We start from the raw sequence: 27,551 nt of genomic DNA on the forward strand, positions 1-27,551 counted from the left end.
TGGTCTTCTGGACAGCAGGCAGGTCGGCAGTCTGACCCATGATGGGGGTCTGAGTGATGAACCAGGCTGGGAGTTTTAAAGGCCTCAGGAATCCTTTGCAGGTGTTTAGAGTTAATTTGTTGATCCAGATGATTAGGTGCATAGCAGCTCGTTTAGAAACCTTTTTCATGACATGCTCATTTTGTGAGAGAGGAATGTTGGTTTTTCATTTGCTGGATGCCAGAATCATCCATATGAAGACAATAAAAGACCTGAAATATTTCAGTTAGTGTGCAATGAATCTAAAATATATCAATGTTTTATCGTCACATTATAGAAAATAATGAACCTTATCACAATATGCTAATATTTTAAGAAGAACCTGTAGATAACAGATCCAGAGCTTCCATAGCTGCAGGACTGGATGTGCCAACCACCGTTTTCACATTTTTATCTTGCAAAAAGGTCGGAGAAATATTTAGATAATATGAAAGACATTTTCTTTTAACCCTGAGACACGTTCTTATCTGGTTCTTCATCAGATCGGCCATTGCTTCTGTTGTTGTCACAGTCACACCTAACCTCCTTTACCTTCCTCATGCTGAGTTAAAGCTCAAACCAACCAAGGTTCTATGATCTGTGAACCTAATGAGTTTTACCCGACTTAGACACTGGAAAAACGATCTAGAAATAAGTAAAAATATCTTAAATTAAGTGTATTTATCCTTAATTTGAGTAGGTAAATGTGATTGTTTGCCAGTGGAATGAATATTTTCACTCTTAAAATAAGATAATTAGATAATATGCACTTGAAATAAGACAATGCAATTGTTTTTTCTTATTAAATTGTCCTGTTCCATCGGCAAGATGTCTCTTTTACCTCCTAAATCCAAGAAAAATTCACTTATTTTAAGAAAAAGTTACTTATCTAGATTTCAATTTTTTTTTCCAGTGGAGCTCCTATGAGCTCTAAAAACATCAAGAATAACACCCCCTATCTTCATGGCGGATAGACTCCAGTATAAAAGGGCAGAAATGGCAAAGTTAACATTTTTAAAACAATCTGTTTGGAACTGAGCACCAATCAGATCTTCGTCGTTACAAAGAAGAGCAGCCGGTGTCTGAAAAAGTCAACTTTATTTCTATGAAAGAATAAACAAAGTGAACACAATATTTTTGTTACTATTTTTCATTTTTTTTGTATAAAATTCACAGTTTAAGTGATGATAAGAGAAAAAAATATACCATTAATAGTTGGATAAAAAAAAAAACAGAATAAAATGGAACGGTTCCACAGATGTTTTTTCAGAGACTCAGTTTTTGCTGAGCATCTGCAGACGCACAACCACACACACACACCCTCACACACGCACACACACACTCCTCTAACTTCCAGTACATGGTACCAGACTGGCTCAACAATAAATCTGCTACAAACATTTCGACATTTCGACTCAAAACGAGGGAGAAACCATCTGACTGATCCAGAGGTGGGATCTGGTTATGGGTCAAATAAAATTTGAAGCATATTTTAGATTAAATAAATGCATATATTTCCGACTAAATATGTGCCTCAGGTTTGGGAATGAAGACCTGTTACTGTTACAGCAGCTTTAACATGCAGGTTTGTAGGCGGAGGAACTGAGGTTTTACTATAATGTCTGTTTTGTGTTTGTATTGGACCTTTTATTTTGAAATGACTCCATGTGACGCAGACATCTAGGGGTCTGAGGTGTATTCCTGTCCTCTCATGACTTGATGAGACAGAAACCAGTGGGCAGACATTCAGCAGCGAGTATTTGTTGAGTGGGAGCGTTCCTTTTGTGTCCAAGGACACCAGCCGGGTGGAGTCTGGCAAGCTGAAGAACGCAGCATGAACCCGGGTGATACCTTGGCTTTCCACACCGTTATGTGGTAATAATTTATGACTGATTGATGAGCGCGTCCTCTTTGGTCCACCAGTGACCCGATGCTGCTGCTGTGGTGGGTTTCCAGCTCTCTGCTTGATAAAGGCACATGAAATCAGTGTGTTCACGGAGCACACCTTATGCTGTTCCCTGAACAACCTGGATGGACTCAATCAGGTAGATAAACAGAACATGGCAGGCTTATTGAGTGTGGTACTATAGACGTCCTCTTATTAAGAGATTACAACTGCTGCAGCTTCTCCTCGTTGTTGTTGTTGTGGAGGCCAAGGTTCATATCCAGACCCGACTGCTTCCTCAGCGCTCGTGGAACCAGACTCTTCTTCAGGAACAGTTTCTGGAGGAAGCGGTTGCTGATACTGAACGGGCAATAGCTGTGGATGAAGTACATCAATCCGATGCCAGGGCCGGCGTAGTAGCGAGCCTGCGGCTGTGGCGAGAGTAGCGCTTTGACGATGGTGTTAACGACGGGGCTGAGGTCTGGATTGGCGTGCTCGCTGAAGCTGTGGAAGAGATCCTTGGTCTCGGTCATGTAGTCCTCGCCGTACTCCTCAAGGAGCGCCGGAGACAAACTTTGGAGGAGCAGCTTGTGCTGCTGCTCCCAGTAGGCGTGGTTGGTGGAGGTAGCTGCGGAAAGCAGAAGCCAACTTTACTACAGATAGAACAATGACAGACTCTTCTACCTAAATCTAATCCTAATACTACCAAGCGTTACCATAGACATAAAAACAATATAAAACTTTCACATTTACTCTTGGTGGTTCCGATCTAACTTTTACTAAAATTATTTACTCATAGATTTATTTTAATTAACTTATTTTATCAAACAAAGTATTCTCTCAATGGGTTTTCTTCGTATAGTTATTTTAATGCCTCTGCTGTTGACTGGGAATAGAATGAATAAGCTACAGCTTGAAGTAGAACTGCATGACGACCAGCAGGGGGAGCTCCCCACATCCGTTTATTATGTTATTTTCTTTTCTAACTCATGAACTCACCACAAAACCAGAGCTGCTGGGAACCTGCAGATGATCTATCTTTAGATGAGGTGTAATAATGTGGGCTGGGGGGTCAGGGCTCACCTGTCTTATAGGAGGAGGGAAGGATGGTGCTCACTCGGACCCCCCAGGGGTTCAGCTCATGCCTCAGGGTTTCAGTGAAGAGGTTCAAAGCTGCTTTGGACGCTCCATATGCAGCCAGGCATGGAAACGGTTGGTCACCTGGAAGACACAGGTAGATGGTCCAATGAGATGCTGAACCAGTAGAGTGGTGGTTTTACTGGGTTCATAGGAAAAAACACACTCTGCTGGATGGAAAAAGTCAGAAGTTTCAGGTCCTAAAGGATGATTGTCTTTGAATGATTCTATTTGCTTTGGATCACGTAGTCTTTGACTTGGACTGGTTCTGTCTGTTTGACTTGGCAGGAGAATGATTCTATAGCGGTTATGAATCCTGTTTTTACACCCACTGAACTCTTTCACTTTCTCTCACGATACAGCCTAAAAAAAGCTTCTGGGTGAGATGTGACAAAGCAACAGAAAGTGGGTCCTAACTGTGAAAATGAAGGAATCAATTGTTTTCAACATTTTACCAAATGCATGATGAGTGTTTTGCACACCTGCGGGGCTGGAGATGTTGACGATGCGTCCTTTGGCCTGTCGCACCAGCGGCAGGAAGCTCTTGGTGACGTCCACCGTGCCGAAAAAGTTCACCTCCATGCAGCCTCTGAAGGTGGACATCAGGGACAGTTCTGCTTCTCCGAAGTTCACACACACTCCGGCGTTGTTGACCAAACCCCACAGACCTGCACACACAGGTCACTGAGTCAAGTTCTGGTTTGACTTTAACTTTCTTACTGTGAAAAAAAGCTGTTAATGTTTGATGTCTGTGTAAAGTGGAAAAATACAGACCAAACATTTTAAGAGATTCTGTCTCATTCATCAGTGAGTTCATGAGCTGACTGTCAATAAGCAGCTGTGCAGATATAAATAAACTCTGACATCCCAGCTGTGCCGGTTTTCCACCGTGGAACCATCTCAGCTCTACAGTGTTTGCTCCGCATGAGGAAAACCGATAAAGGTCTCAGAGGAGCTATGTGACCCCTGCAGGGTTGTTGCGTGCATATAAGACCGTGATCACTATACCTCAGGCCAAACCCAGGTCAGCCTTTTCCTGTCTGCTCATGTAAACAATTCTGGCTCGGCCCGTCGGAGGTGAGTGACCCAGAATTCCAGGCTTTGTTTTTTTGGCCACCGTGGGATCAGTGTTTAGCTCTGAGTGTGAACTGATAAGACTAAAACTATGGAGACGTCAGAGAGACGGCTCAGGTTACGTCATGTCTCAGGAGGTTCTCCCCATGTCAAACAGGAACCAGTCAAATCAATCAAGAACCTTCTGATTTTATGGTTCATGAGGATATAAAATATTCTTTAACCTGACCTTAAATGAACAACAGCTTGTGAAGAAGACACAATAATATAATCTGATTTGATCTAGAGGAGCAGTGGTGGCTTAGAGGTTTGGAGAATAGCAGGTTGAGGCAAGGTCAGGCTGAGGCTTCAAGGTCATCCGTTTGAAAGAGTCCATGAGCAAGACCCTTAACACCGGTTACTCCCTTTGTTTCTGGTTATGGCAGCAAACCACAGTTAAAACGGGTATTATCAGAGATGGCAAAAGTTCTCACTTTCCGTACTTGAGTAAAAGTACAGATACTTGTGTTAAAAAATACTCTGGTAAAAGTGGGAGTACTGATTAAACTTCTTTACTCAAGTAAAAGTAACAAAGTACAGGCTTGTAAATTTACTTAAACTATAAAAGTAAAAGTAGAAACCACTTTTTTCATGCCGTTGCCTACATTTTAAATGGATGTCTGCCAATAGGACTAGATCTCCGTTGTGTTCATTTTCAATCATCTCGTCGTCCATGCTACTATGCTAACGCCACCGCCACCAAGCTGCAATGATTTGCCGCCAATGAATACCGCCGAATCTGTCGATTCATCTTGTAGTGGTGCGTCAAATGCAACGTAGATTCCCATCCAATTAGATTGAATTTGGTATTGATGGCGTGAAAAATAATAACGGTAACTCCATTGAAATGATTCAAAACTAAAGTAACGAGCCAATTTTTTAAAATGTAAGGAGTAGAAAGTACAGATATTTGTGTAAAAATGTAAGGAGTAGAAGTAAAAAGTCGCCATAAAATAAAGTAGTATAGTAAAATAAAAATCTACTTGAGTACAGTAACGAAGTATTTGTACTTCGTTACTGTAAAAAGTGGGAAACACCCGACATAAAATCAATTCATGTTATCAGCCTTGTTTTGTTCTGTCCTCCCATCCAGGGTGCGCTTGTTTTGTTTTTTTACACTCAGACGTTACCATCAACATCTTGAGATTTTACAAGTCCACATTAAATATCGAATTAGTTATTTTTCCACCAGGTTAGAGTCCCGTCCCAGCGAGGACCAACATTTCGGGTGCATTTTAGGACAAACGGCCGCCTGTAAATCTTCTCTGAATACTTCTGAGACTGAAGTATGAAACAAATGTGCATCATTTTCTTCTCATTCAGAGCAGGAGGTCTCACTACCCTCTCTGAGTTTTCCTGGAAATCTGGCCCAGAGCTCAAACCGCTGCGTTAAACTTTAATGACTCATGTGATAAAGACTTTAAAACTTTATCCCCACAAGAGAGGAATGACATTTATGTCCCTACAACATGAGACAATTGAAAACTGTTAGAGAAAGGGGGGGGGGGGGGGGGGGGGGGGGTGTTGCCTTCCCTTCTTTTCTTTTATTTGCTGACGCCCCCAAATGACTGCAAACTGCTGCCAACTCTTTGGGCTCTAATTATAAGGCCCGGGGAAGCCGCTGCTCTGATCCAATCACAGAAGTCCCTCATGAGAGAACAACACCCTCCCCGCTTCCCATCCCACTGGACAGCCCTGACTCTGGGACCGGTCCCAGAGCAGTCATCTGCTTGTTCCAGCGTTTCCTAGAAGGCTGCGGCACAAACAGTGCAAACATTCCTGCTCATCTCTGTCTGGCACACCGTGGGCCGGGGAGCAGCTGAGCAGAACCAGGAAGGAATTTGATTATTAACGGAGACAAATCCGGCTGCAGAGCATCAATCCGCCAAACACAGATCCAGTCTCGCTTAGAGTCACTTGATGTGCCCACAGCCAAGTTTCTGTGAGACTTTCAGTGCTTTACGAACGTTCTTCTGACACTAGAGGTTCAGAATAGGTCCACCTGCACTGCGAAAAAGTCATTTTTTCTTAAAATTATTTCATTTTTTCTTGAACTGAGGAGGAAAGTGAGACATTTTGCCAACAGAACGAGACAATTTACATTTAAGATAAGAAAAAACATTTGAGTTGTCTTATTTCAAGTGCATATTATCTAATTATTTTAATACTAAGAGTGAAAATACTCCCATTGGCAAACTATCTCATTTACCTACTCAAAATAAGGGTAAATGAACTCAATTTAAGACATTTTTACTTATTTCTAGATCAGTTTTCCAGTGTGAAAGCAGATTTCACACTGGAAAAATGGAAATCTAATTAAGCAATTTTTACTTAAAATAAGTGCATTTTTTCTCCAATTCAGTACGAAAGTGAGACACTTTGCCAATGAAACGAGACAATTTACATTTAAAATAATAAAAAACAAGTTCATATTATCTAATTTTCTTATTTTAAGAGTAAAGCAAATCATCATATTTACCCACTCAAATTAAGGGTGAATACACTAAATTTAAGAATTTTTTACTTAATTCTAGATCATTTTTGCAGTGCATTTTCTAGACCTGAAAAAGGGAAGGAATTCCTGCACTGCAAAAACGATCTAGAATTAAGTAAAAAATTCTCAAATTAAGTGTATTCACCCTTAATTTGAGCAGGTAAATGAGATCGTTTGCCAATCAAATGAGTAATTTTACTCTTTAAATAAGATAATTAGATAAAATGCACTTGAAATAAGACAATGCAATTGTGTTTTCTTATTTTAAGTGTAAATTGTCTTGTTCCATTGGCAAAATGTCTCTTTTACCTCCTCAATCCAAGAACAAATGCACTTATTTTAAGACAAAATGACTTATCTAGATTTAGATTTTTTGCAGTGTGTGGATTTGTATTGTAAGGAAAAGTTAATGTGCTGAAGTTTGTCCCTCTGGGGTTACCATCCTGTCCAACCTTCATTCCCTAAACATGTTAGAAATTCAGTCGCCTCTTGTGAGGCGTTCATGATCCAATGCTGCGATGAAAGCAGATCTATAAACGTCCACGAGCCGATTTACCGGAACTGCAAACAAGCGAATTCTTCCTCCTCTTCTTCCAAACTGTCCTATCAGGGGCATCTCAGGCATTCAGTCTGACAGGTGGTTTTTGGACGTATAGTGTTAGATCATACATCATTCAATTCTATTCAGTTTATTTCTATAGCTCCAATTCCCATCAGGTCATCTCAGGTCACTTTCCAGTTCACCAGATCATACAGTAAGATTGATTCAAAGTTTCCTTTATAAAGAACACCAATTGATTGCATTGACTCTTCAGCAATCCCTCACACTAAGCATGCTTGTAGCGACAGTGGAGAGGAAAAACTCCCTTTGAACAGGAAGAAACCTCCAGCAGAACCAGGCTCAGTGTGAGCGGCCATCTGCTGATCATGAGCTGCGAACTTTTAAACCCTGTGCAGTTTGAGCTTCAGCTGATTACAATTATGGAAAATATGTAGGGTGTAGCCCCCCCCCCCCCCCCCCCCCCCCCCCCCCCCCCCCCCCCCCCTCAGTGGTGTCTAGAAGCACAAGATCTATATCCAGCCATTCAGCAAAGATGCTGCTACTTGGTTGTACATTTTATTTGGGCATTTGACCAATTAGACGAGGCCTCGGATGATATCTGACCTACTGAAAATTAAATTGAAAAAAAATTCAACAAATTAAGAAAAAAAAGGTAAAAATCTAATTTAAAAGTTTCAAAATTAATAATCCTAGTTAATAATTATATTTAGGTTTATAAAATCTGTAAGTAGCAGTATCAGCATTAATGCCTCTCAGGTTATAATGGACCAAAAAAATTTTTTTTTTTCACTCTCAGAAATATTTGGGCAAGTTGGCGATTCTTGTTATTGCATTGACATTCATTTTTACCATCTAAACACCCATATTCTTTGAATATTACAAAGGTAAGAAGGTCTTATCCTGGATCCTGGATTCTCCTGGATTTTGATTTTCAAAGCATTTCACTGAGCGCCCTAAAAAGGGTTAAAGCAGCTCAGAAACATCTGGAGCTGATGGCACCTGCAGCTCTGCATCACGGCTCACCTTCAACCTGATCCCACTTAATGTTTCTAGCACTTTCATTTGCTATCAGTGATTTCACTTAGAGATGCTTTTTAAAGGTTGTTGTTCCAGTTGGATGTTCTAAACCTGCTGGTCTACCCACACTGCAAAAACCATCTAAAAATAATAAAAAAAAATGTCTTAAATTAAGTGTATTTACCATTAATTTGAGTAGGTAAATAAGATAATTTGCCAATGGAATGAGTAATTTTAGTCTTAAAATAAGATAATTAGATAATTTTCTCTTGAAATAAGACAATGCATTTGTGTCTTATTTTAAATGTAAATTGTTTTGTTCCATTGGCAAAGTGTCTCAATTACCTCCTCAATTCAAGAAAAAATGCACTTATTGCAAGAAAAAATGACTTATTTAGATTTAGATTTTTTGCAGTGCAGCTCACCTCGGAGGCCCAGCTTGGCCTTGGTGTCCAGCAGCGCCTGCTGCACCTGCTGCGGCTGCGTGATGTCCACCTGTAGGAGGGTGAGGCGGGAGGAGCAGCTTCTCTGCAGCTCTCTGGCTCCGTCTCCCTCCAGGTTCAAAACGGTGGCGAAAACTTCGAAACCCAAGGAGTCGAGACGCTTTGCCGCCGCATTCCCGAAGCCGGAGTCACAGCCTGCAGGAAAGGAAACCCTGGGATTACATGATAGTTGAATCCAGATGGTTTCTGGCTCCCTGATTTACTCTTCTTACAACTGTGCAATACATGAAATTTGGGGGGTGCAGTTGTACCTATTCCTGGTCTGGTTTTCGGTGAATCCCTCACATGGAAACAACCATGCAGAAACGCAGTAAGGTGAATTTAAAGCAAGCATTTCCTCTATCATGCATGTTCTGTTCTGGGTCAGCAGGAGGAAGCAAAAGAGAAGCCATCGCTGAAAGATCCTACATGCTAATTCTACTCATCCAAGTTTTAAACCCAGAACTTCCTGCCAGCAGAAAACAGAGTAAAACTGCACCAAACACATCACTATTATTATATCGTTTTCCTAAACCGGAATAAGTTCTGATTAAAGGACAGTTCTTCCTTGTTTCCTTAAAGGAATAGTACACCCAAAACATGATTAGCCTTCATTTTCTACTCACCCCCATGCTGAACAACACTCTGGAGTACTTTTTTGATATCTCAAATGCATCTGGAGATCTGGGAGGCTTCTTACTGTCTGCTGACATTCAAATAATGGAGGTCTATGGCGCCCGAGGCAGAAAGGTCCATAAAAGTCCACAAAAAACGTGTCAATATTCCTCCATACTGCTCGTCCAATGTATTCCTTTTTTTTTTTTTTTTTTTTTTTACAGTGTCCTGTCTGGCAAGGTGGCAATAAGAATAATTGTCTTGATGCCAAAAGGAGCCCAACAGATTTTACTTTCACAAGTGTAGCGGTATCGCAATTGCCATACCGCTCCACTTGTTTCATGTATATAAATTGCTTTATTATAATTATGCAGGGAGTTTTACAGTTCATATGGACACTGCAATGTAAGTAGAGCAGAAAAACAGAAGAAGAAGAAGGAAAAAGAAAAAGAAAAAAACAGGACAAAAGATGAAAGAAAGAGGAGATAGGAAGGAGACAATGACAAAACATTTTCAGTCTGCTTCAACACCTGTAATGAGATGGAGAAAAAAAAAAAAAAAAAAAGAAAAAAAAGAACAGCACAACCAAAAAACATGGTACGAGATATACAATAAAGCAAACACCTTGAAACTATCACTAAAGTAATATTATTAAGTCTGACATGTACTCTGTGTTACCTGAAGATATGAATGTGGGGTTTCTGTTTGGAAGTGAATCTCTGAGTACCTGAAGCCTAGCACCTGTAGTTGTTTGTGAGGGTGAACTTGTGCATGTAAAGTTTTAACCATAGAAAAAATGCTCAATAGTGGTTGTGGAGAGCCGGAGAGGCACACCCCCCAGAGCACTGAGTCCAGCGCCGGGAGACCCAAAGCCCCAGGCGCCCAAGGGGACCCCAGAAGCGAAGGCACCAAGGCGGGGCCAGCCCCGGAAACCAGACCCCACCAAGGGAGGAGGAGAGGCAGCCACGAAGAAGCCCCCCAGCCACCGCCATGCCGGCGCCCCGGGGAGCCGCGGGGACGAGTCCGCGGGCCCCGCCGGCAGCCGGCCACCCTGAAGTAGGGCCGGGCACCGAACATCGGCCCCCCCACGGCACCGACCGAACCGCCCCAGCCCCACAGAGCACCGAAACACGCCCCGCCCCCCGGCACCAAGCCCCGGCGACCGGCCGCAACACCCACCGCGACCGCACCACCCAGGAAAAACACACAGGTGGCCCCCGCCTGCAGCCGGGGCGCATCCGCCGCAAACCGGCCGCGAGCGCCGCGGGACCCCCCTAAAACGCTCCCCCAGGCCAAAAGCACGGCCACACCCCACCAAGACCGATGCCAACATCGCGCAATGCAACACACCGCGCACAGAATCAACCCAAGAGCAGAAAAGCCGCCCGGCGCAAAACCGCAAGAAGAGCAGACCGCAGCCGGCGCAACCACCCCCCCCAGCAGCCCGAGGGGCAGCACAAAGCCAGAGTGGAGCGAACCGCGCCACCCCCCCACCGGACGAAGCCAAAGCAGCCCAGCCACGTCCGCCGCCCCCCCCGCAGCCCGCACCAGGCCCTGACCCGCGGCCAGAGCAGCTCCGCCGCCCCGGCCCCCCACCACGCGCCGGTCATAGCCACTCCAGGCCCCCACCCGCCCCGCAGCCCCCGCGATCAGCGGGAACAGAGCAGCCCCGCCATGCCTCCAGGAGGGAAAACCCACCCGAATACCCAGCCAGCGCAGCCAGCCCGCCCAGACCGGCCCCCCAACACTACCCCCGCCGGAGCCGCCCGGACCCCCACACACCAGCGGCGCGCCGCCAGCAGGACCCCCACCCAGCAGGCCCGCCCGCCCCCCCGAGAAAACAGACATGCCAAACCCCCCAAAGAAAAAAAAAAGAAAAAAAAAAAAAAAAAAAAAAAAAAAAAGGAGCATAAACAGTAGTGTATAGGATTTCCTGAAAGCGCGTTCACGAGTCTACGGAAACCGCGGCAGACCAAACCAGATGAAAGTGCGCATTCAGCGTCTGCTCTGCCAATAATGCAAGCGTAGAAGAAGAAATGTGCTGTTTACCTGTGCAAAGAAAGAAACAACGAAAGAAAAATGTCTGAGGACTTCAGTGTTGAGGAAGAGCATGAGTTCTTTGCCGAGCTGAATGCGCACTTTCATCTGGTTTGGTCTGCCGCGGTTTCCGTAGACTCGTGAACGCGCTTTCAGGAAATCCTATACACTACTGTTTATGCTCTAAAAACATTCTAAATGACTTCGTTTCGAGTAAATTCTGGACGCTACCCACTCAGGACACTTGGAATACATTGGACGAGCAGTATGGAGGAATATTGACACGTTTTTTGTGGACTTTTATGGACCTTTCTGCCTCGGTCACCATAGACCTCCATTATTTGAATGTCAGCAGACAGCAAGAAGCCTCCCAGATCTCCAGATGCAATTGAGATATCAAAAAAGTACTCCAGAGTGTTGTTCAGCATGGGGGTGAGTAGAAAATGAAGGCTAATCATGTTTTGGGTGTACTATTCCTTTAACATTTGGTGACCTACGTCAGCTGAATTCTCCGCATAGAAGAAGGAAAGTTGAAACGAACATAGAACCAGCATCTCCTTAGAGTAGAATTTATCTCTCACTGAGATTCATTCTGCATTAATAAAGGTAAATAGAAAATAAATATCTGCTAAAATAAGTTTGTGTTTGTGAAGAAAGACCTGCTCCTTAATGAAGTGCATGGAGCACCCAACTCTGATTGGACCAGTTCGACACTATTTCACCAGATCAGGGGTAACAGTTGTCATTTTGACGGCAGTTCTGGCTTTCTCTGATGTCATCATGTCCTTGAGCAAGACCAAACTGCCAACCTACTGATGGAGCTCAGGGAGCAGGTGTTGCTTGTGTTAGCCTGTCAGAGAGTCCAGGGCAGCTGGGAAGTGGCCCCCTGACTTAGTGCTTTATAAGTACAGGCCACTTAAAGAGGCATTCGACAGAAAGTTGGTGAAATGTTCATTATTTGTCAAAGTTAGACTGAAATGTCTCCATGTTTCCAAAGATCAGAGCTGCTTACGTTACACAGACTGCAGAAAAATGTACGCTTGTCGGGTTATCGACATCACAGACGGCAGAACTCATAATGTGGCCCAAGTAGTTACCTCTGCCAAGGAGGTTTGTCTGTCCATATGTGGACAGGATAGCTTGATAAATTATGGACAGATTTTGATTTTATTTTTTTCCAAAGGTGCGACTCGGTCCAACGAGCAATCCATTAAATATTGATGATGATCCAGATCATAGTCTGAATACAGGATTTTCTAACATGGTGAGCTATGGATATTTGGTGGAGCAAGCAGTTCCCCACTAAACCAGAGGGGGGCAGCAGTGATTGCTCACAGCCTCAGCAGCGGACTCAAAAAGTCCGCGGGGTATTTTACTGAAGACCAAACCAGGAGAAAATGGGAGGTTGGTGGGTTTTTTTATAGGATCATTTCATTTAAACGGATTTTATAGATGTTGTTTCCCAGAGGTGCCTCATGTTAATGTAACCTGCATAAAATAATCAACCGCATTTTATTTTGGCGGGTCAAACCGGGAAGCACACTATAAGTTCTGGGTCGAAGGTGAACTCGGACCTCTTCTGTTGCTGCTACTGCTGTGGCTAGCAACTCATGTCGGCGTTTTCCTAAATCGCCGAAGAATACTGGGAAATCGAGTTAAATTGAAACAGCCGAAGCATTGCATTAAGTGTGCTGTGACAACCACTCGACGGTGAGTTGTTGATCCTTTGTTATTTGTTTTTTTTATATATATAATAATAATATAATACATAAAAATTTGGTAATGATCCAGATCAAGTCACGTTTAGCTATAGCTGGAAAAACTTGCTGCTTGGTGGAGGTCAGCTTCTCTGAGTGTTTTTCTAGTTCTGCAAGTTTTTAGGTTTTTAGTTTGGTTGTTTTTTTGTTAATTAAATTATCCCGTTTTGGTTGTTCCTGTTCAGAATTTAGACAACACGACTTTGAATTGGTTCATCATATCTCTCATATGTTAACATTAATAAGCAGAACTCAAAGAAGTCCATCTTTATCGAACTCCATCAGATTAGAGCCTGGACTTCATCAAATAATAAATATGGTAAAACTTTCCTCTCTTTGATAACTTTGCTGCATCTTTAGGCCTCAAGACATGATTTGAAACTATTACTTGTTCAAGTCTGCTGCTCTTCATCCACAGTTTAAATATTAGACGATTACTCTCTATTCTCCCACTCTGCAGAATCTGTTAGTTCAATCTCTAACGTTCTGCTCTCTCTGCTTTTTCTCATAGTAGCTTCATCTGGTCTGTTCCTGTTTGGCTGTGACTCCATCCTGGAGAGAAATATCAGCTGTGCTGCTGCCATCAACACCTTTGTTTCTAGATGTTGGAGCTTGGCCTGTTTTCCAGTGTAGTCCTGTTTCTCTGACTGTGACTAACTGGATGTGCTCTCTTCATCCTCTGACATGGGAGCTGGCTCGGAGCTCGTCTGCCTGGCTGTGTGTTTCCTGGACGGGGCCGCCTGTGGAGCTGGTTGACAGTTGCCTTTTGTATCTATGCTTCTTTTTCTATGTCTGCTTCTGTCTCCTTGAACCCCAGTGGGCCTCAGCAGATGGCCGCTCACACTGAGCCTGGTTCCTGCTTCCTGTTCAAAGGGAGTTTTTCCTCTCCACTGTCGCTACAAGCATGCTTAGTGTGAGGGATTGCTGAAGAGTCAATGAGTCGATGCAATCAGCTGGTTTTCCTTAGATAGAAAACTGAATCAATCTGACTGGATGATCTGCTGAACTGGAAAGTGACCTGAGATGACATGATGTGAATTGGAGCTATAGAAATAAACTGAATAGAATTGAATTGAATTGAAGTCCGCAGGATCAGATGTTTGCTGCTGGACTTCTCGTCCATCTGTAGCTCATTTTCCTTCCTTTAATGCCAGCATTGTGATTTGGCAGCAGAACCCAGCTGGTTCTGTTGGACTCACACCCTAAAAAGTGAGTCTCAAAGCTCACAGAAAGCGAGTGGCTGCTGGTTTTAACCCTCCATCATCACACTTCCTCAGTCCTCTTGGTGTTCAAACACGTTTCATCCAAGCTCCCCCCCACATATGTTCTCCCAGAGGGTTGCTCAGAAAACAGCCGCCGTGGGGATCTGTCACGTCCACCAGGCTCCTACAGCCTGATCCGCAGCAGAACTTTTTGTTCTGATTGCTCCGTTTGTGCGGCGGGTGTCTGAAGCGGCTGCTGGCGAGGCTGTGGAGGTGTTGGCAGGCTTCTCCTCCTCTGTCCTTGGAGGGCTTCCAGCATCACGTCCCGAGAAAGAAGACGCTTCGGTGGTGTGAAGTCCGTCCCTCAGCTCTGCTCCCTGCTGCATCTGATTATAGACTGACTTCACCTTACAGGTTATTCTGGGGGAGGGGGTTAAAGATGGAACTCGTTAGGAGCGGCTGATATAGAACGTTGGCAGCTGTAGCCTCTAGTTCCAAAGCTCTAGATCTACATACTAATCATGATGTTTTTGCATTCTTGCAAAAAACATGCCAGGAACCAGGAAGTAAACACGTGCCACACACTGCAGCAAAGTATTTGCATTCTGTACCTGTTGATGTAGAGGACTGATTGTTTATAGGAAATGTTTCTTCCTTAATCATTATTAATCAGTTAACAACAGAAAGTGAATTACTGGACTTGTTTTCTTATTTAGTTTTTACTCAGCGTGTTGCATGATGAATTGTTTTGGTGTCATTATTGAGACTAAAGGCCAATAGGTGTGTTTAAACCGATTGGAGGAGAAGACATGAGCTGAATGTCCAACGTTTTTCCGGCCAACCATCTGTCTGAGGACGCATTTTAGAAGAAGAGTCCAGTTTTAGGCCAAGGGGGACAGATGGAAATGCAGAAATGTGTTATTCCTCCAAGCAGGAGTAGGATGAGCATGAGGAGACTCCTCTGTAATGCAACAGAGCTGAGGTCCCAAAGGGCCCCTCAATAAAAAAACAAACAAACAAGCCCGGCAAGATACAGAAACAAGGAGGCAGTCAGAACTGTACATCTGTGGGTGTGAGGACGCCAGCAGTACATCTGCAGCTCCAACTCCAGAAGGAGATCAGATTAGTGATCAGAGGTTGTCCATTGTCAGAGTTCAAGGGTCCACTTGGTCCATGCTTCACAGAGCCAAAGCTGGGATAAGCTCTGGGTGTGAGAAAATGCAGATACAGGCAGATATTAGCCATAGCTGCCCTGGGGCACGCTGACATAAAGACACCACCAGGCTTGTAGCCAATGCAGGTGAAAAAACCTGCCTAAGGACACAACAACTGAGACAAATAGAACTGGAATTTGAACAGGTAGTCCTCCTGAACTTCTGCATCCTGCAACCCCAAAGTCAGCTATCGCTGTCATTACTGAATGTGTGTTAAGAGATAAGAGTTCACTGATCGTCTGGGATTCTAAAGAAACTGTCAAGAGTTGAACTGTCACAGTCTTGGTTTTATGTTTATTTAGAGTATTCAGTTTTACTTTGCTCCTTGTTTTAGTGTTTAATTATTATTTTGTTGTTAGTTCCTGTCTTCCAGGTTTTCCATTTGTTGTCCTCTGCTGCCCTCTTGTGTCCTCTTTCCCTTGCTCTGTTTTCTGCTCTGTCCTCACCTGTTTCCAATCCCCTCATTAGCCCTCTCTTTGTCTCTGTCCCCTTTAAAAGCCCTCCCTCTTCAGTTCCTGTTTGCTGGATCCTCGTCTAACGTCTGTCTGCTTACCTCGTCTCTCCCTGGCTCCTAGAGTTTGGTTCCCCCAGATGTCTCCTTGGTTCTGGTTTGTTTGTTATTTTTGTTGGATTTTTTGATTCCTGCCTCATTAAACCCACCTAAATTCACCTCTGCCAACTTGCATCTCCTTTTGGGTCCTCAATCCAACACCAAATCGTGACATGAACTTCAAAATGAACACTTAAAATAGTTGCTTGAATTGATCCCTGCACATTAGCACCTGCTCTTTGGCATAACGAGCTTTCACATGAGTAAGGCTACCATCACTCTGAAGGCCTTGATGCTCAATTCAGATTTCCAAATATATCAACATATTCTCTTTATCAGTTCGTATCAAATCGTACGAAAAGTTATGCACAGTATTTCGTACATTTTTGATGTTTTTCCTCGAAAAAACATATCAGTGCGCATGCGCAGGCAGACATACGAAAAAAGCAGATCGGCGGACGGACGTAAAACTGGGACGGACAGTGCAATAATTACTTCATGATGTCTCTCACTAGGTTGCTTGCTGTTTTGTATGTTAGGGTCAGGGTTAATTGTATGTTAAATTGTATGTTATTGAATGGTGCGTAAGATGCGCATGCGCACGGATATCTTGTCTCGAGGCAAGACGTGAAAATACAACGAAATAAGACGAAAAAAACGTCAAAAATGTACGAAGTACTGGGCATCACTTTTCGTACAATTTCATACGAACTGATAATGAGAATACACTGAATATATGCAACTTGTATGTGATCTCCTGTGTGAACTGCTGCCATACAGTTTCAGTAGAGGGCGCAATGACGTCACAGGCCAGCATGCTCTCTGTTTACGGAAATAAACATGGCTGGTAGCGCCGGCGCGCATCTAGCGATCTTTTCCAACCATAAAAACTCAATCTTTTCAGTATGGTTAAACATAAATGCTGCTCTCCGCATCATCGTCTGCTAAGGTTGTTGTTTTTCTTGCCGCTTCTGCGTAGCAAGACCCAGAATAGTGACCTTTGTCGGGTATTAATGACGTTCAGGTCGGATGAATCCGACCTGGCCGTTCAAACACAGGTCGCATTTGAAAAGATCAGATTCGTATCGGATTCAGGACCACAGAGCCAAGCGGCCTGGATCGCATTGGAAAAAAATCGGATCTATGTTGTTCTGACAGCCATGAATAGATCAGATCCAGGTTGCATATGGCCAAAAAAAAAAAAAATCGGATTTAGGTCACTTCAGGCTGCGGCGTGAACGTAGCCTATATTATGATGCGTTTAGCTAATATTCACCAATTACAGCAATTTACGTGGCAGGCGACAAGCTCAACTGTTGCTTCACCGCATCGTTTAATAGCAGGACCTTCGATCTGCTGCCCGCCTGTTTCTACTCAGCATCGCCGACGTGGATCCAGCACTGGAAATTTAACATTTGATTTTACTTTGTAAGAAAAGAATTCTGATAAACATAGAATAGGGGAAACTATCCAGGTAGATTGGCATCCTAGGCTGGGAACTAAACTTCTGTAAGGGACTCAGATATAAAACCTAGATAATGCTAAAACCATCAGAACCTTAAAGAGCAAGAATGACCTAATGAGAACTAGGAATGCAACTCTAAACAGTCTGCAAGTGGAAGTGACCTCTTTGGATGTGAGTTGATTTAAACCTGGAGGGTAATTATTTCTGCAGGTTAATGGTAACTGGAAATAACTGGGACTAGATTTAATGGTTTAGAGAATACAATAAAAGGACTAAAGCTGATGGATAAATCACTTGATTAAAGGGCTGCATGTAAAACCATAGAGCGACACGAACTGTCTGGACTTCAGGAGGCAAGGTCTTTTATAAAGCATTTCCTTCGTTGGTTAGTTCATACATTTTCTTTTCCACAAAGATGAAAATCAGTTAGGAGCTTCTGTCAGTATGATTGATGGCTCTGAGGTTTAGCGGAGAGCAGATGGAATCATGTTCTGCGGCTCCATTAAAGCTTCAAAGACCTGAAAGAGGCGGCGTCCAGCCAAGAGTTTGTAAATCTGTCAGGCCGTCTGATCATTCAGCTGGGAGCCACACGCGGAAGTCAAGGGGAGATCTCTGGTTGCAACAAAAACAAGAGATCTAAAGAGACTCGGTTTATTCTTCAGAACCTGGATGGAATAAAAATCTCCCTGGAAGGATTAATAAAAAAAATAATAATCCTTTTCTTTTTATTCTTGAAAGATTTAGAGGCCATATTACGACCCGTCCGTTAACAACGTGGGTTAGGTTGCTTTAGGACCCAAATGCGGAGATAAGTGAAGCTGCCATGAGTTCTTGTTGATTTAATTAATTACTGACGCAGACATCCAAAAATGCGAAATACAAGAAACAAAAAAAGAGAAAACTTCAGGGAAAAACTGACATGGTGAGCCAGAGACAAGGAAGCAGCACTGAGTGACTGCAGGGGTGGAGTATATAAGGGGAACAGAAGAAAGGATGGACTAATGAGCTGAATATGGAGCAGGTGTGAATGGGACCAACTAGAAGGAAGCCAAAGGAAACAAGCACAAGGGGGCAGCAGAGAGGAACTAAAGACTGCTTCAATATAATGAAAAATAAACTAAAGATCAACAAAAAAGAATAACTAATAACTCAAAACTAAAAACTCAGAGTCCTAAACGAGGAGAATCATAACGCCGTCAGGTCAGGAGTCATTCAATTACAGACTTGGACTCTAATAGGACACTAGCTGGTTCTAAAACACACAACTATTTTATTTTGAGAATCTAGAAAGTTATTTTCTTCCATCTGAAAAGGAAGATATGAGTCCAGATCCTTTGTTGAAGTCTAAGGAGGATGAAAGATGTTAGCAGACTTTCAGGCCCTTTCCTGAGGCTTCGTTTGGCGTTAGTCTGTTCCTGTTTGGCTGTGACTCCATCCTGGAGAGAAATATCAGCTGTGCTGCTGCCATCAACACCTTTGTTTCTAGATGTTGGAGCTTGGCCTGTTTTCCAGTGTAGTCCTGTTTCTCTGACTGTGACTAACTGGATGTGCTCTCTTCATCCTCTGACATGGGAGCTGGCTCGGAGCTCGTCTGCCTGGCTGTGTGTTTCCTGGACGGGGCCGCCTGTGGAGCTGGTTGACAGTTGCCTTTTGTATCTATGCTTCTTTTTCTATGTCTGCTTCTGTCTCCTTGAACCCCAGTGGGCCTCAGCAGATGGCCGCTCACACTGAGCCTGGTTCTGCTGGAGGTTTCTTCCTGTTCAAAGGGAGTTTTTCCTCTCCACTGTCGCTACAAGCATGCTTAGTGTGAGGGATTGCTGAAGAGTCAATGAGTCGATGCAATCAGCTGGTTTTCCTTAGATAGAAAACTTTGAATCAATCTGACTGGATGATCTGGTGAACTGGAAAGTGACCTGAGATGACATGATGGGAATTGGAGCTATAGAAATACACTGAATAGAATTATTCCTCATCTTTCTGGCCACCCTGGCAACATTCAGAAAGGTGATCATACCAAATGATACACAGGAAGAGGTAAGAAAGAAGTTGTGAAGTTCTTTTAATGGTAAATAGATGTAGAGCGCACCACCAGGTGCTTTTGGCAGTTCTGTAAGACTTCTATCCAAACGTGAGAAGTTTCTGTCGGGCTCATTTGGTCTGTTTGTTGCCTGATCAGACACAGCAAGAAGGAGGGCCCCTGCTGAGCGATCCGTGGATCCCTGGGAATGCTTCAAGATGTTATTGGTGTTAAGGTTATGTTACAGCCAGAAGAAAGAAAAGTATGAGAATAATGATTACACTGCGTCTAACAACGAGACCCAATAACTTTAAGGTGTACTCTATCATGTTTGTCTCGTTACTTCAGCCTCATTAAAATCATCAGAGCCTCAACTTTTACTACCTGCTTTCCTGGGTTTTTTAATGAGGTTTCTTCCAAGAAAACCTACATCAACTTCTGCAACTTCTGCCATTTCCTCATCATGAATAATGACAGATGTTGGGATTTGATCTCATTTTGACCTTGTTTTCTTTCTTTCTCCTTGACTGCAATCAGCGCCTCTCCAATCGGTCGGTCCCAGAGAGGATTGTGCTGATTTCAGATCATCTGTGTGAACCCAGACAGTCGTTAGGAAACACTCTGTTGTTCTGAGGTTGTTTTTCTTGTTTTCTGCAGACAATATGGCAGCACAGCAAAGGTCAGCGTTGCCTCATCCCTGAAACAAACCTCTCTGCATAAGCAGAAATCCACTGGAATGGTCACAGTGTGGAAACGTGTTACACAACAATTCAGTCGGTGCTTAAAATCTAATGAGGATGGAAACAACGGTCCCAGAACAAAACGAACTCTTCGGCACCGATTTACTCCTTGCTCACTTGAAACTGAACTGGAATGAACTCTGCAGCAGCAGCAGAAACCAGGAGAAGAGAGGAGGGTGGGAGGTGCAGAGAGAGGGAGGAACACGCATGTGGGAACACAAATACATGAAATGTCAGATGCAAAAATAGAAAGAGGGAAAGAAAGGATGGAAAAATAGAGAAAGGTGGAGAAACGAAAGGGAGGAACAAAATATAACGAAAACAATCATATAGATACCAGAAAAAAACAACATATATATATATATTTGCGCAGAAATATAAGGTAATTAAAAGAAGAATGGAAGACATAAAAGGCTCAGGTAAAGGACTTGTATACTTTAAATACAAAACTTTGACCAAAGACTTGGAAGAAAAGGCCTGAGGTGCAGATCCTACATAAAGCCTCGTCCATCATGGTTTGATTGCTTATGTAAGTTGAGACAAAATACTTGTTTAAAAGACTCGGTTAGAAACTCTCCTAAGAATTGAGTAAAGATTCAGGTCAAGGACCTGAAATAAAACCCATAAGGTCAGCTGTGGAGACTAGAGCTGACCTGGGTTTGATTCCAGACATCAGATCATTTGCTGCATGTCTTCACCAAGTCTACCCTGAGTGGCTTTATTGGATTATATGATCAGACTGAACCTGCAACCTGTTTCCAGCCAAATGTTTTGATTTTGCTGCTGACTATACAGCAATCCCTCAAACCAAGCAGGCATGGAGCGAGAGTGGGGAGGAAAAACTCTATTTTAACAGGAAGAACAAGAGTAAGTGCTGTACTGGACTTCATACGAGACTTTGGCCAAAGACTTGGAAGAAAAAAAAAACTGAAGAGGCTGGAGGTCAAGAAAAGGAAAAAAAAACTCTCAAAAAAGACTTGGATCTGGGATTTGGTTTGAATGACTATGTAATTTGAGGCAAAACTCTTAAAAGACTCGGTTAGAAACTCTCCTAAGAATTGAATAAAGACTCAGGTAAAGGACAAGGGAAACCCATAAGGTCAGTTTTAGAGACCAGAGCGAGAGTGGGGAGGAAAAACTCTATTTTAACAGTAAGAACAACAGTAAGTGCTGTACTGGACTTCATACGAGACTTTGGCCAAAGACTTGGAAGAAAAAAAAAACTGAAGAGGCTGGAGGTCAAGAAAAGGAAAAAAACTCTCAAAAAAGACTTGGATCTGGGATTTGGTTTGAATGACTATGTAATTTGAGACTAAACTCTTAAAAGACTCGGTTAGAAACTCTCCTAAGAATTGAGTAAAGACTCAGGTAAAGGACAAGGAAAACCCATAAGGTCAGTTTTAGAGTTTTAGAGTGGAGAGGAAAAACTCTGCTTACAGGAAGACATTTCCAGCAGAACCAGGTTCAGTGGCGGGCCTGAAATGATGTCTTCCCATGATTCAGGCGAAACTTTGGAGACAAAACTGCTAAGTCATGTTAAGCATGTCTCTTTCTGCTGAATCACACAGAACGGGGCAGCATGTTGAACCTCCTGCAACAGCTGAGCTCTCTTTATCCCCTCTGCTTTCCAACAGGGTTCCAATGGTTGGGACTTTTGCACATCCCTGAAGGTCCCGTCGCAGCGTTCTCATCAGTACAGAGTTTGACTGCTCTTTTTGGGACTGAGATTCAGCTCTTAACTCAGATCTGATACTGAGTCTAGACCATTTTTCTGGTTTTGTCCATGTCTGGAGAGGATAGGCCTTCTCCTCCGTCGCCTCAGAGTAGCCAGACCGGTTTAGGGTCAGAACATTTGAACTTTCATCTGCTAATCTGTTTAATCTGAGGTGGAAATTTGAGTTTTTGGGTCATTTCTCCGAGCTTCTTGCTGAGTCATTCTACGGAGACTGTCTGCCATCTTTGTAGTGATCTATCTCGCTCTCTGCAGGATGATGGACTCTGAATAGTTAGAAATGACTTCATGATGCTTTCGATCATTTTAGATCATTTTAACACAAAACTATTAAATAAACCTGACTTTATCCAGAATTCATAATAATCAGGTTTATGTATTTTGATTTATTAAAGTATACTTTCTCAAAATAGATAATAATACGTTTATCTATTTAAAATGCACTAAGTTCATTGTTTATAATTGCATTAAGGTAACAACATTATCATACAATTCAAACAAATAAACTTTATGTTATTGAGTATTAATTTTGAGTAAATATACTTTAATATTTCTGAATACATAAACCTAACAGTTATGTATTTTAAATAAAAAGCCATTCTAAATGAATGAATATACGTCATATAAGGTTTATTTAATAGTTTTGTTTTGATAGTATAAATAAATCTCACAATTTGTCTGAAATATTTTTTTTTTATGTTTATGGCATCGTTGGATCTCTGATGTCGGTGCTGATTCCTTTCTGCTTTGACATTGTATTGAGATAAAACTCAACGCTGTGACTGCTGTTGTCATAGAAACCCCCCCCCCCCCCCGATCAAAGATGATCAGTTCATCATTAAATCATGTGGGATAACTTTTTCACACTCAGCTTTAATCCCATCTTTGCAGGACAGACGATGGTGAGTAAAGTTGAGGTTGGAGTTGATTGATTGAGTCAGGCTGGTGTTCGGTGTACAGAGGCTGATAGTTGGTGACCTTTTCATTATGTCATCTCTTTATCCTCCACAGCAGAGGAGATTTCCTGTCAGCAGCAGTTTATCTGGCTGGACCTGAGGTGTATTATTGAAAAACTGCAGGTTGGTGACATTAACGTCACTGATTTAAACAAAGCAGCACCTTTGAAAAGCAGCAGAATGGAGCTCGTTTCCTGCTTAAAGCCTCTAATCAAAGATCTGCGCTGCTCCACCATCGTTTTAACCCATTTCTCTCTGATGTTGGGAATATTTTCTGCTTCCTTCTGACACTAATAAGGAGGAGAGTTTGCTACCAGCAGGTGATCTAACACCAGCCTCTCTGAGTAGCCGGCTGGGAAAGTTTCCACCGTTCTGATTTCCTCCACAGATCACAGCAGAGAGTTATTAAAGCCTCGCATTAATCCCCACAACTGATTATCTCGTTAACAGAAACACAGAGCGCCTGAAGTGGAGGCAGAGGTCAGCGCAAACACAGAGCAACACTAGCCCCCCCCCCCGACACATTCTATCAATATATACGACTTTAAATGTATTTTAGCTCATACATTTATGCCTAACCCTGACATTTACCATAACATAACCTAAAGTGAATTCACAACATACCTCTAAATTGACTCCCTAACAAAAAATGGGGATTTACCACATTTGGACCTCAGAAAGATAGTAAATATATCAAAAAGAGTCCTAAAGGTTAAATAAACAAGTAAACACAAACACATGTTGTGTTGCACTATTCTTGTGGGGACTTTCCATTGACTTCCTATCATAGACACCCTAATTATTACCAACTCAGGTACACTTATTAAAAACTCAGGTTATTGATCTTTTTATTTTTCTTTAAGGAAAGAAGAACATGATCAGGATAGAAAACATTTCTATTTTTGTTCTAATATACAGAGAAATCTTTCTTCTAAGGAACTTTGAAGGTTTCCCTTTAATCTAAAAGTTATTGCAAGATTTTATTTCTGCTACAGAAAAGCTGCAGTTAAATATGATGTAATTATTTTTCTATCTACTTAGATATGAACTCCAGTTTTGAGATACTGAAAGGTGTATTTCCCTTCCAACTACATTCATAAAGTGTTATAATCTCAACTCTATATTTAAGTTTCCAGCACACCTCAGAGTAATAGGGGGGGGGGCTCCTCTTACCTGTGATGAAGACAGCTTTGCCCTGGGCAGGAAGGTTGGGCAGCTGGGCGGTCCTGGACCGTGAGTAGATGCAGCCCATGGCAGCAAGCAGCACCAGCAGCAGCATGGCTGGAAGGCAGAAGACCCACAGCCGCTCCACCAGAACCGTGGCCCCCAGCCAGGCCACCAGAGTGGGGCCGACGCTCAGGTGGCATGCCAGGATCTTCTTCATGGCTCCACCCACAAACATAGACACTACAGCCAGGTAGATCCAGAAAGGAATGTTGTAGTTCTCAATCATCTTCTAAACTTCACACATGCAACCAGGTGTCAATGTTTCAGTCAGAGCTGGTGTCTCTCAGCCACTCTCTCACTACTGAACACACTCCCTCACACTCTGAGAGTCTGCAGAAGAGTGCAGCCTACCGGATTCACCACTGAATATATAGAGGGCTGCAGGGGAGGAGGGACTACAGGCTGCCTTTAATCTGAACACACACACACACACTCGTATCTCCTGCTGACCAGCCTCCTGCCTTCCTCTGATAAGAGGTTTTATCAGCAACAGCTCAGGTTGTGACCTCGACTCCAGCAACACCTTGAAGTTCTTTAGATGAACTGAATTCTGCCAAAGCTGGAGAAACAGGTTCTGTACTGAGCTTTGATTCAGAAACATTGTTCATTTGCATTGTTGGGTTGATCTGGTTCATGCAATGTGTAGGTGATGTGTTCTTCAGAGTTTCTGCTGGTCTGCTGTTGCGAGAACTTCCAGCAGCTCTGCAGGATCTTCATTAGATGGAAGAAGTTAGTGTCCAACAGGACCTCTGCTGGACAGCTCCCCATAGAAGAACGCAATCAAAGTCCAGACGTATCCTGCTGTTTCTCCAAATCAAACTTAACATTTGTGTGACTGGAGAGGGACCTTTAAAGGCTGCAAGTTACTATTTGTTCCACTAGGTGTCACTGCATCCCTCAAAGGACATTTTACCCTTTAGGGCAGGGATGTCAAACTGGTTCCAGAAAGGGCTGTGGTTGCAGGTTTTCTTTCCTACCAAGCAGTAGCACACCAGTCTCCAGTCATCTCATCAAGAGAGTCCAGTCTTAACATGGTGAGCATAAATACAAAAGGCAACTGTCAACCAGCTCCACAGGCGGCCCCGTCCAGGAAACACACAGCCAGGCAGACGAGCTCCGAGCCAGCTCCCATGTCAGAGGATGAAGAGAGCACATCCAGTTAGTCACAGTCAGAGAAACAGGACTACACTGGAAAACAGGCCAAGCTCCAACATCTAGAAACAAAGGTGTTGATGGCAGCAGCACAGCTGATATTTCTCTCCAGGATGGAGTCACAGCCAAACAGGAACAGACCAGATGAAGCTAATATCAACTAAACTGGAAGTAGAAATCAGAAGGAATACTTCCTTAAATAACTTAGTCGGAAATGGATCTAACATACAAATTTAAGGCTTAGATGAAGATAATAGTTTTGCTAACTCTGAAAGTTAAACTGGATCAAAGCAGTCTAAACCCGGTTCAGATTCTATGGCTTCCTCAGATGCTGCCTCACCTTCCAGAGATAAAAAAAAAAAAATCATAGTTAGAGGAGTGCTAATGATCTAACTTTTAATTAGACTCAATCACATTTATAGAAAATCACATAAAATCATTACTACTGACAGCGGGTGGGATGGACGGTTCAACAGAGCTATGGCTCTGGGTGAGTTTGGTAACTGTATCAAAAAGAAATCTGGGATTATTCTTATTCTCCTCAATTAATTAGGAGAAACATGCTCTCTTGCTTCATGAAGGGTCATCCTATACAGCAGTAAACTTTTTTCGAGACTATAGAATTCTAGTTGGTATGAAGAGCGCCATTTTCTCTCCAGTTTCCTAGCATTTTGCTTCAGTGTGCATTTTAACGTTTGTTGTTTTTTTTTTGCCTTGTCTGAGGCAGTATGCAGAAAACCAGCAACCCCATCAACAAAATCATCAATTTGTTCAGTGATACAGAGGAGAAAGAAAGTCGTACACATTTACAATGTATATCTGCACTATCTGATAATGATCAGCTAAAGTCAAACCTTTTGTGGGAGGAGAATTCTGTTAAATAATTCTGAAGGTTATTGAAAAGTGATCAGAGAGGACAGGAGGAAAGACTGTTATTTCTTCACATTCTATGCCGTATCTCAGAACAAGGTCCAAAGTATGAAGATGAGAATGTGTGGGACTATTCACATTTTGAACAAAGCCAATAGCGTCTAAGATAGCATTAAAGGCTGCTCTTAAGCTATCGCCTTCAATGTCAGCATGGATGTTAAAATCCCCCACTATGACGACCCTGCCAGTATTCAACTCAAAATCAGAGAAAAACTCTAAAAACTCATCTAAAAATTCAGAGTAAGGACATGGTGCATGAAACAAAGTTAAACAAAGAAGAGGTTTTGTGGCTTTGCAATTTGGATGAGGGAAACTAAGTGTTAAATGTTCAATAGAGTTGTAAATAATAACTGCCTTTGGAGTAATCAGTCAGTCAGACTGAAAGATTGTTGCTACTCCTCCTCCTCGCCCAGACAATCTAAATAACTAGAGGGAGTTGCCTCATTTATGCTCACAATCCTCTTGCTGCAACCAAGTTTCTGTAAGGCAGCATAAATTAATTTGTGTCAGGTTTGGTGGAGGTTTTGAGGGCCCAAATGCAGAGAGGAGTAGGCACGGATGAGTTTGGATGGTTTTAATGCAAGTCCAAGGGAAACAGAGGCAAAAATCCAAAATACAAAAATACTTAAAACCAAACAAAACCAATAAAGGTCAGGAAAAATACTAGGGAGCAACTAACATCTTCAACACACAAGAAACCAGCACTGAATATAGGCTCTGGTGCTCTTTTAAGCTCAGCACTATGATTATAAAGATCTCTTTCACCTGTGTAGGCTACCCAAGATCTTCACAAAGATCCTCTATATTAGAGATGCACAACTCACACTAACCCACACACAGGAACCCTGACAATTTGATTATCACAAATTAAGTCATTACCTAAAAGACATTTTGAAAAAAGAGATCTAATGTTGAATAAACATTTAATAGTTTTAACTTTTCAATTGGAGTCATTTTCATTTTAACTTGATAATCAGGATTTAATCCTTTAAAATTCTTTTCTAATTTATTTGATTTTGGTTGTGGGCAAGACAATGTCTGGATGGAATAATGAGTGGGTAACAATAAAGAATCTGCAGAGTGGTGGATTAAACTAAAACTCTGCTTCCTGGTCTGCACCCTGGGTTGTCAGGGTTTGGATGGACTAAAACATTTGGCCAGATTGTCAGAAAGAAGAGCTGCATCATCCATTATGCATCCATGGATGCCGTCTCTCCAAAAGATTGGCAATTATCAACACAGTAAACTT

The 27,551-nt window shown here is 42.6% G+C and overlaps 1 protein-coding gene across 1 annotated transcript; it reads right to left on the bottom strand.

Moving 5' to 3' along the window:
• Nucleotides 1-1,099: 1,099 nt before the first annotated feature.
• Nucleotides 1,100-24,563, bottom strand: LOC119780173 (corticosteroid 11-beta-dehydrogenase isozyme 2-like). Its single transcript, XM_038280099.1, has 5 exons — nt 24,167-24,563; nt 8,652-8,864; nt 3,523-3,708; nt 2,987-3,124; nt 1,100-2,531 (listed from the first exon to the last, which is right to left on the bottom strand). Exons 1-5 carry the CDS (start codon nt 24,444-24,446, stop codon nt 2,128-2,130), a joined length of 1,221 nt encoding a protein of 406 aa, XP_038136027.1. The 5' UTR covers nt 24,447-24,563; the 3' UTR covers nt 1,100-2,127.
• Between the last annotated feature and the right edge of the window lie 2,988 nt (nt 24,564-27,551).

The sequence above is a fragment of the Cyprinodon tularosa genome, unplaced genomic scaffold (assembly GCF_016077235.1).
Source record: "Cyprinodon tularosa strain WSP-4 unplaced genomic scaffold, ASM1607723v1 ctg1023, whole genome shotgun sequence".
NCBI classification, from domain to species: Eukaryota; Metazoa; Chordata; class Actinopteri; order Cyprinodontiformes; family Cyprinodontidae; genus Cyprinodon; species Cyprinodon tularosa.

Coding starts and splice junctions, on each gene's coding strand:
- LOC119780173 (XM_038280099.1), bottom strand. CDS start 24,446: ATGATTGAGAACTACAACATTCCTTTCTGGATCTACCTGGCTGTAGTG. Junction 8,865..24,166: donor CAAAGCTGTCTTCATCACAG/GTAAGAGGAGCC, acceptor CCTTTCCTGCAG/GCTGTGACTCCGGCTTCGGG. Junction 3,709..8,651: donor GGCCAAGCTGGGCCTCCGAG/GTGAGCTGCACT, acceptor CTGTGTGTGCAG/GTCTGTGGGGTTTGGTCAAC.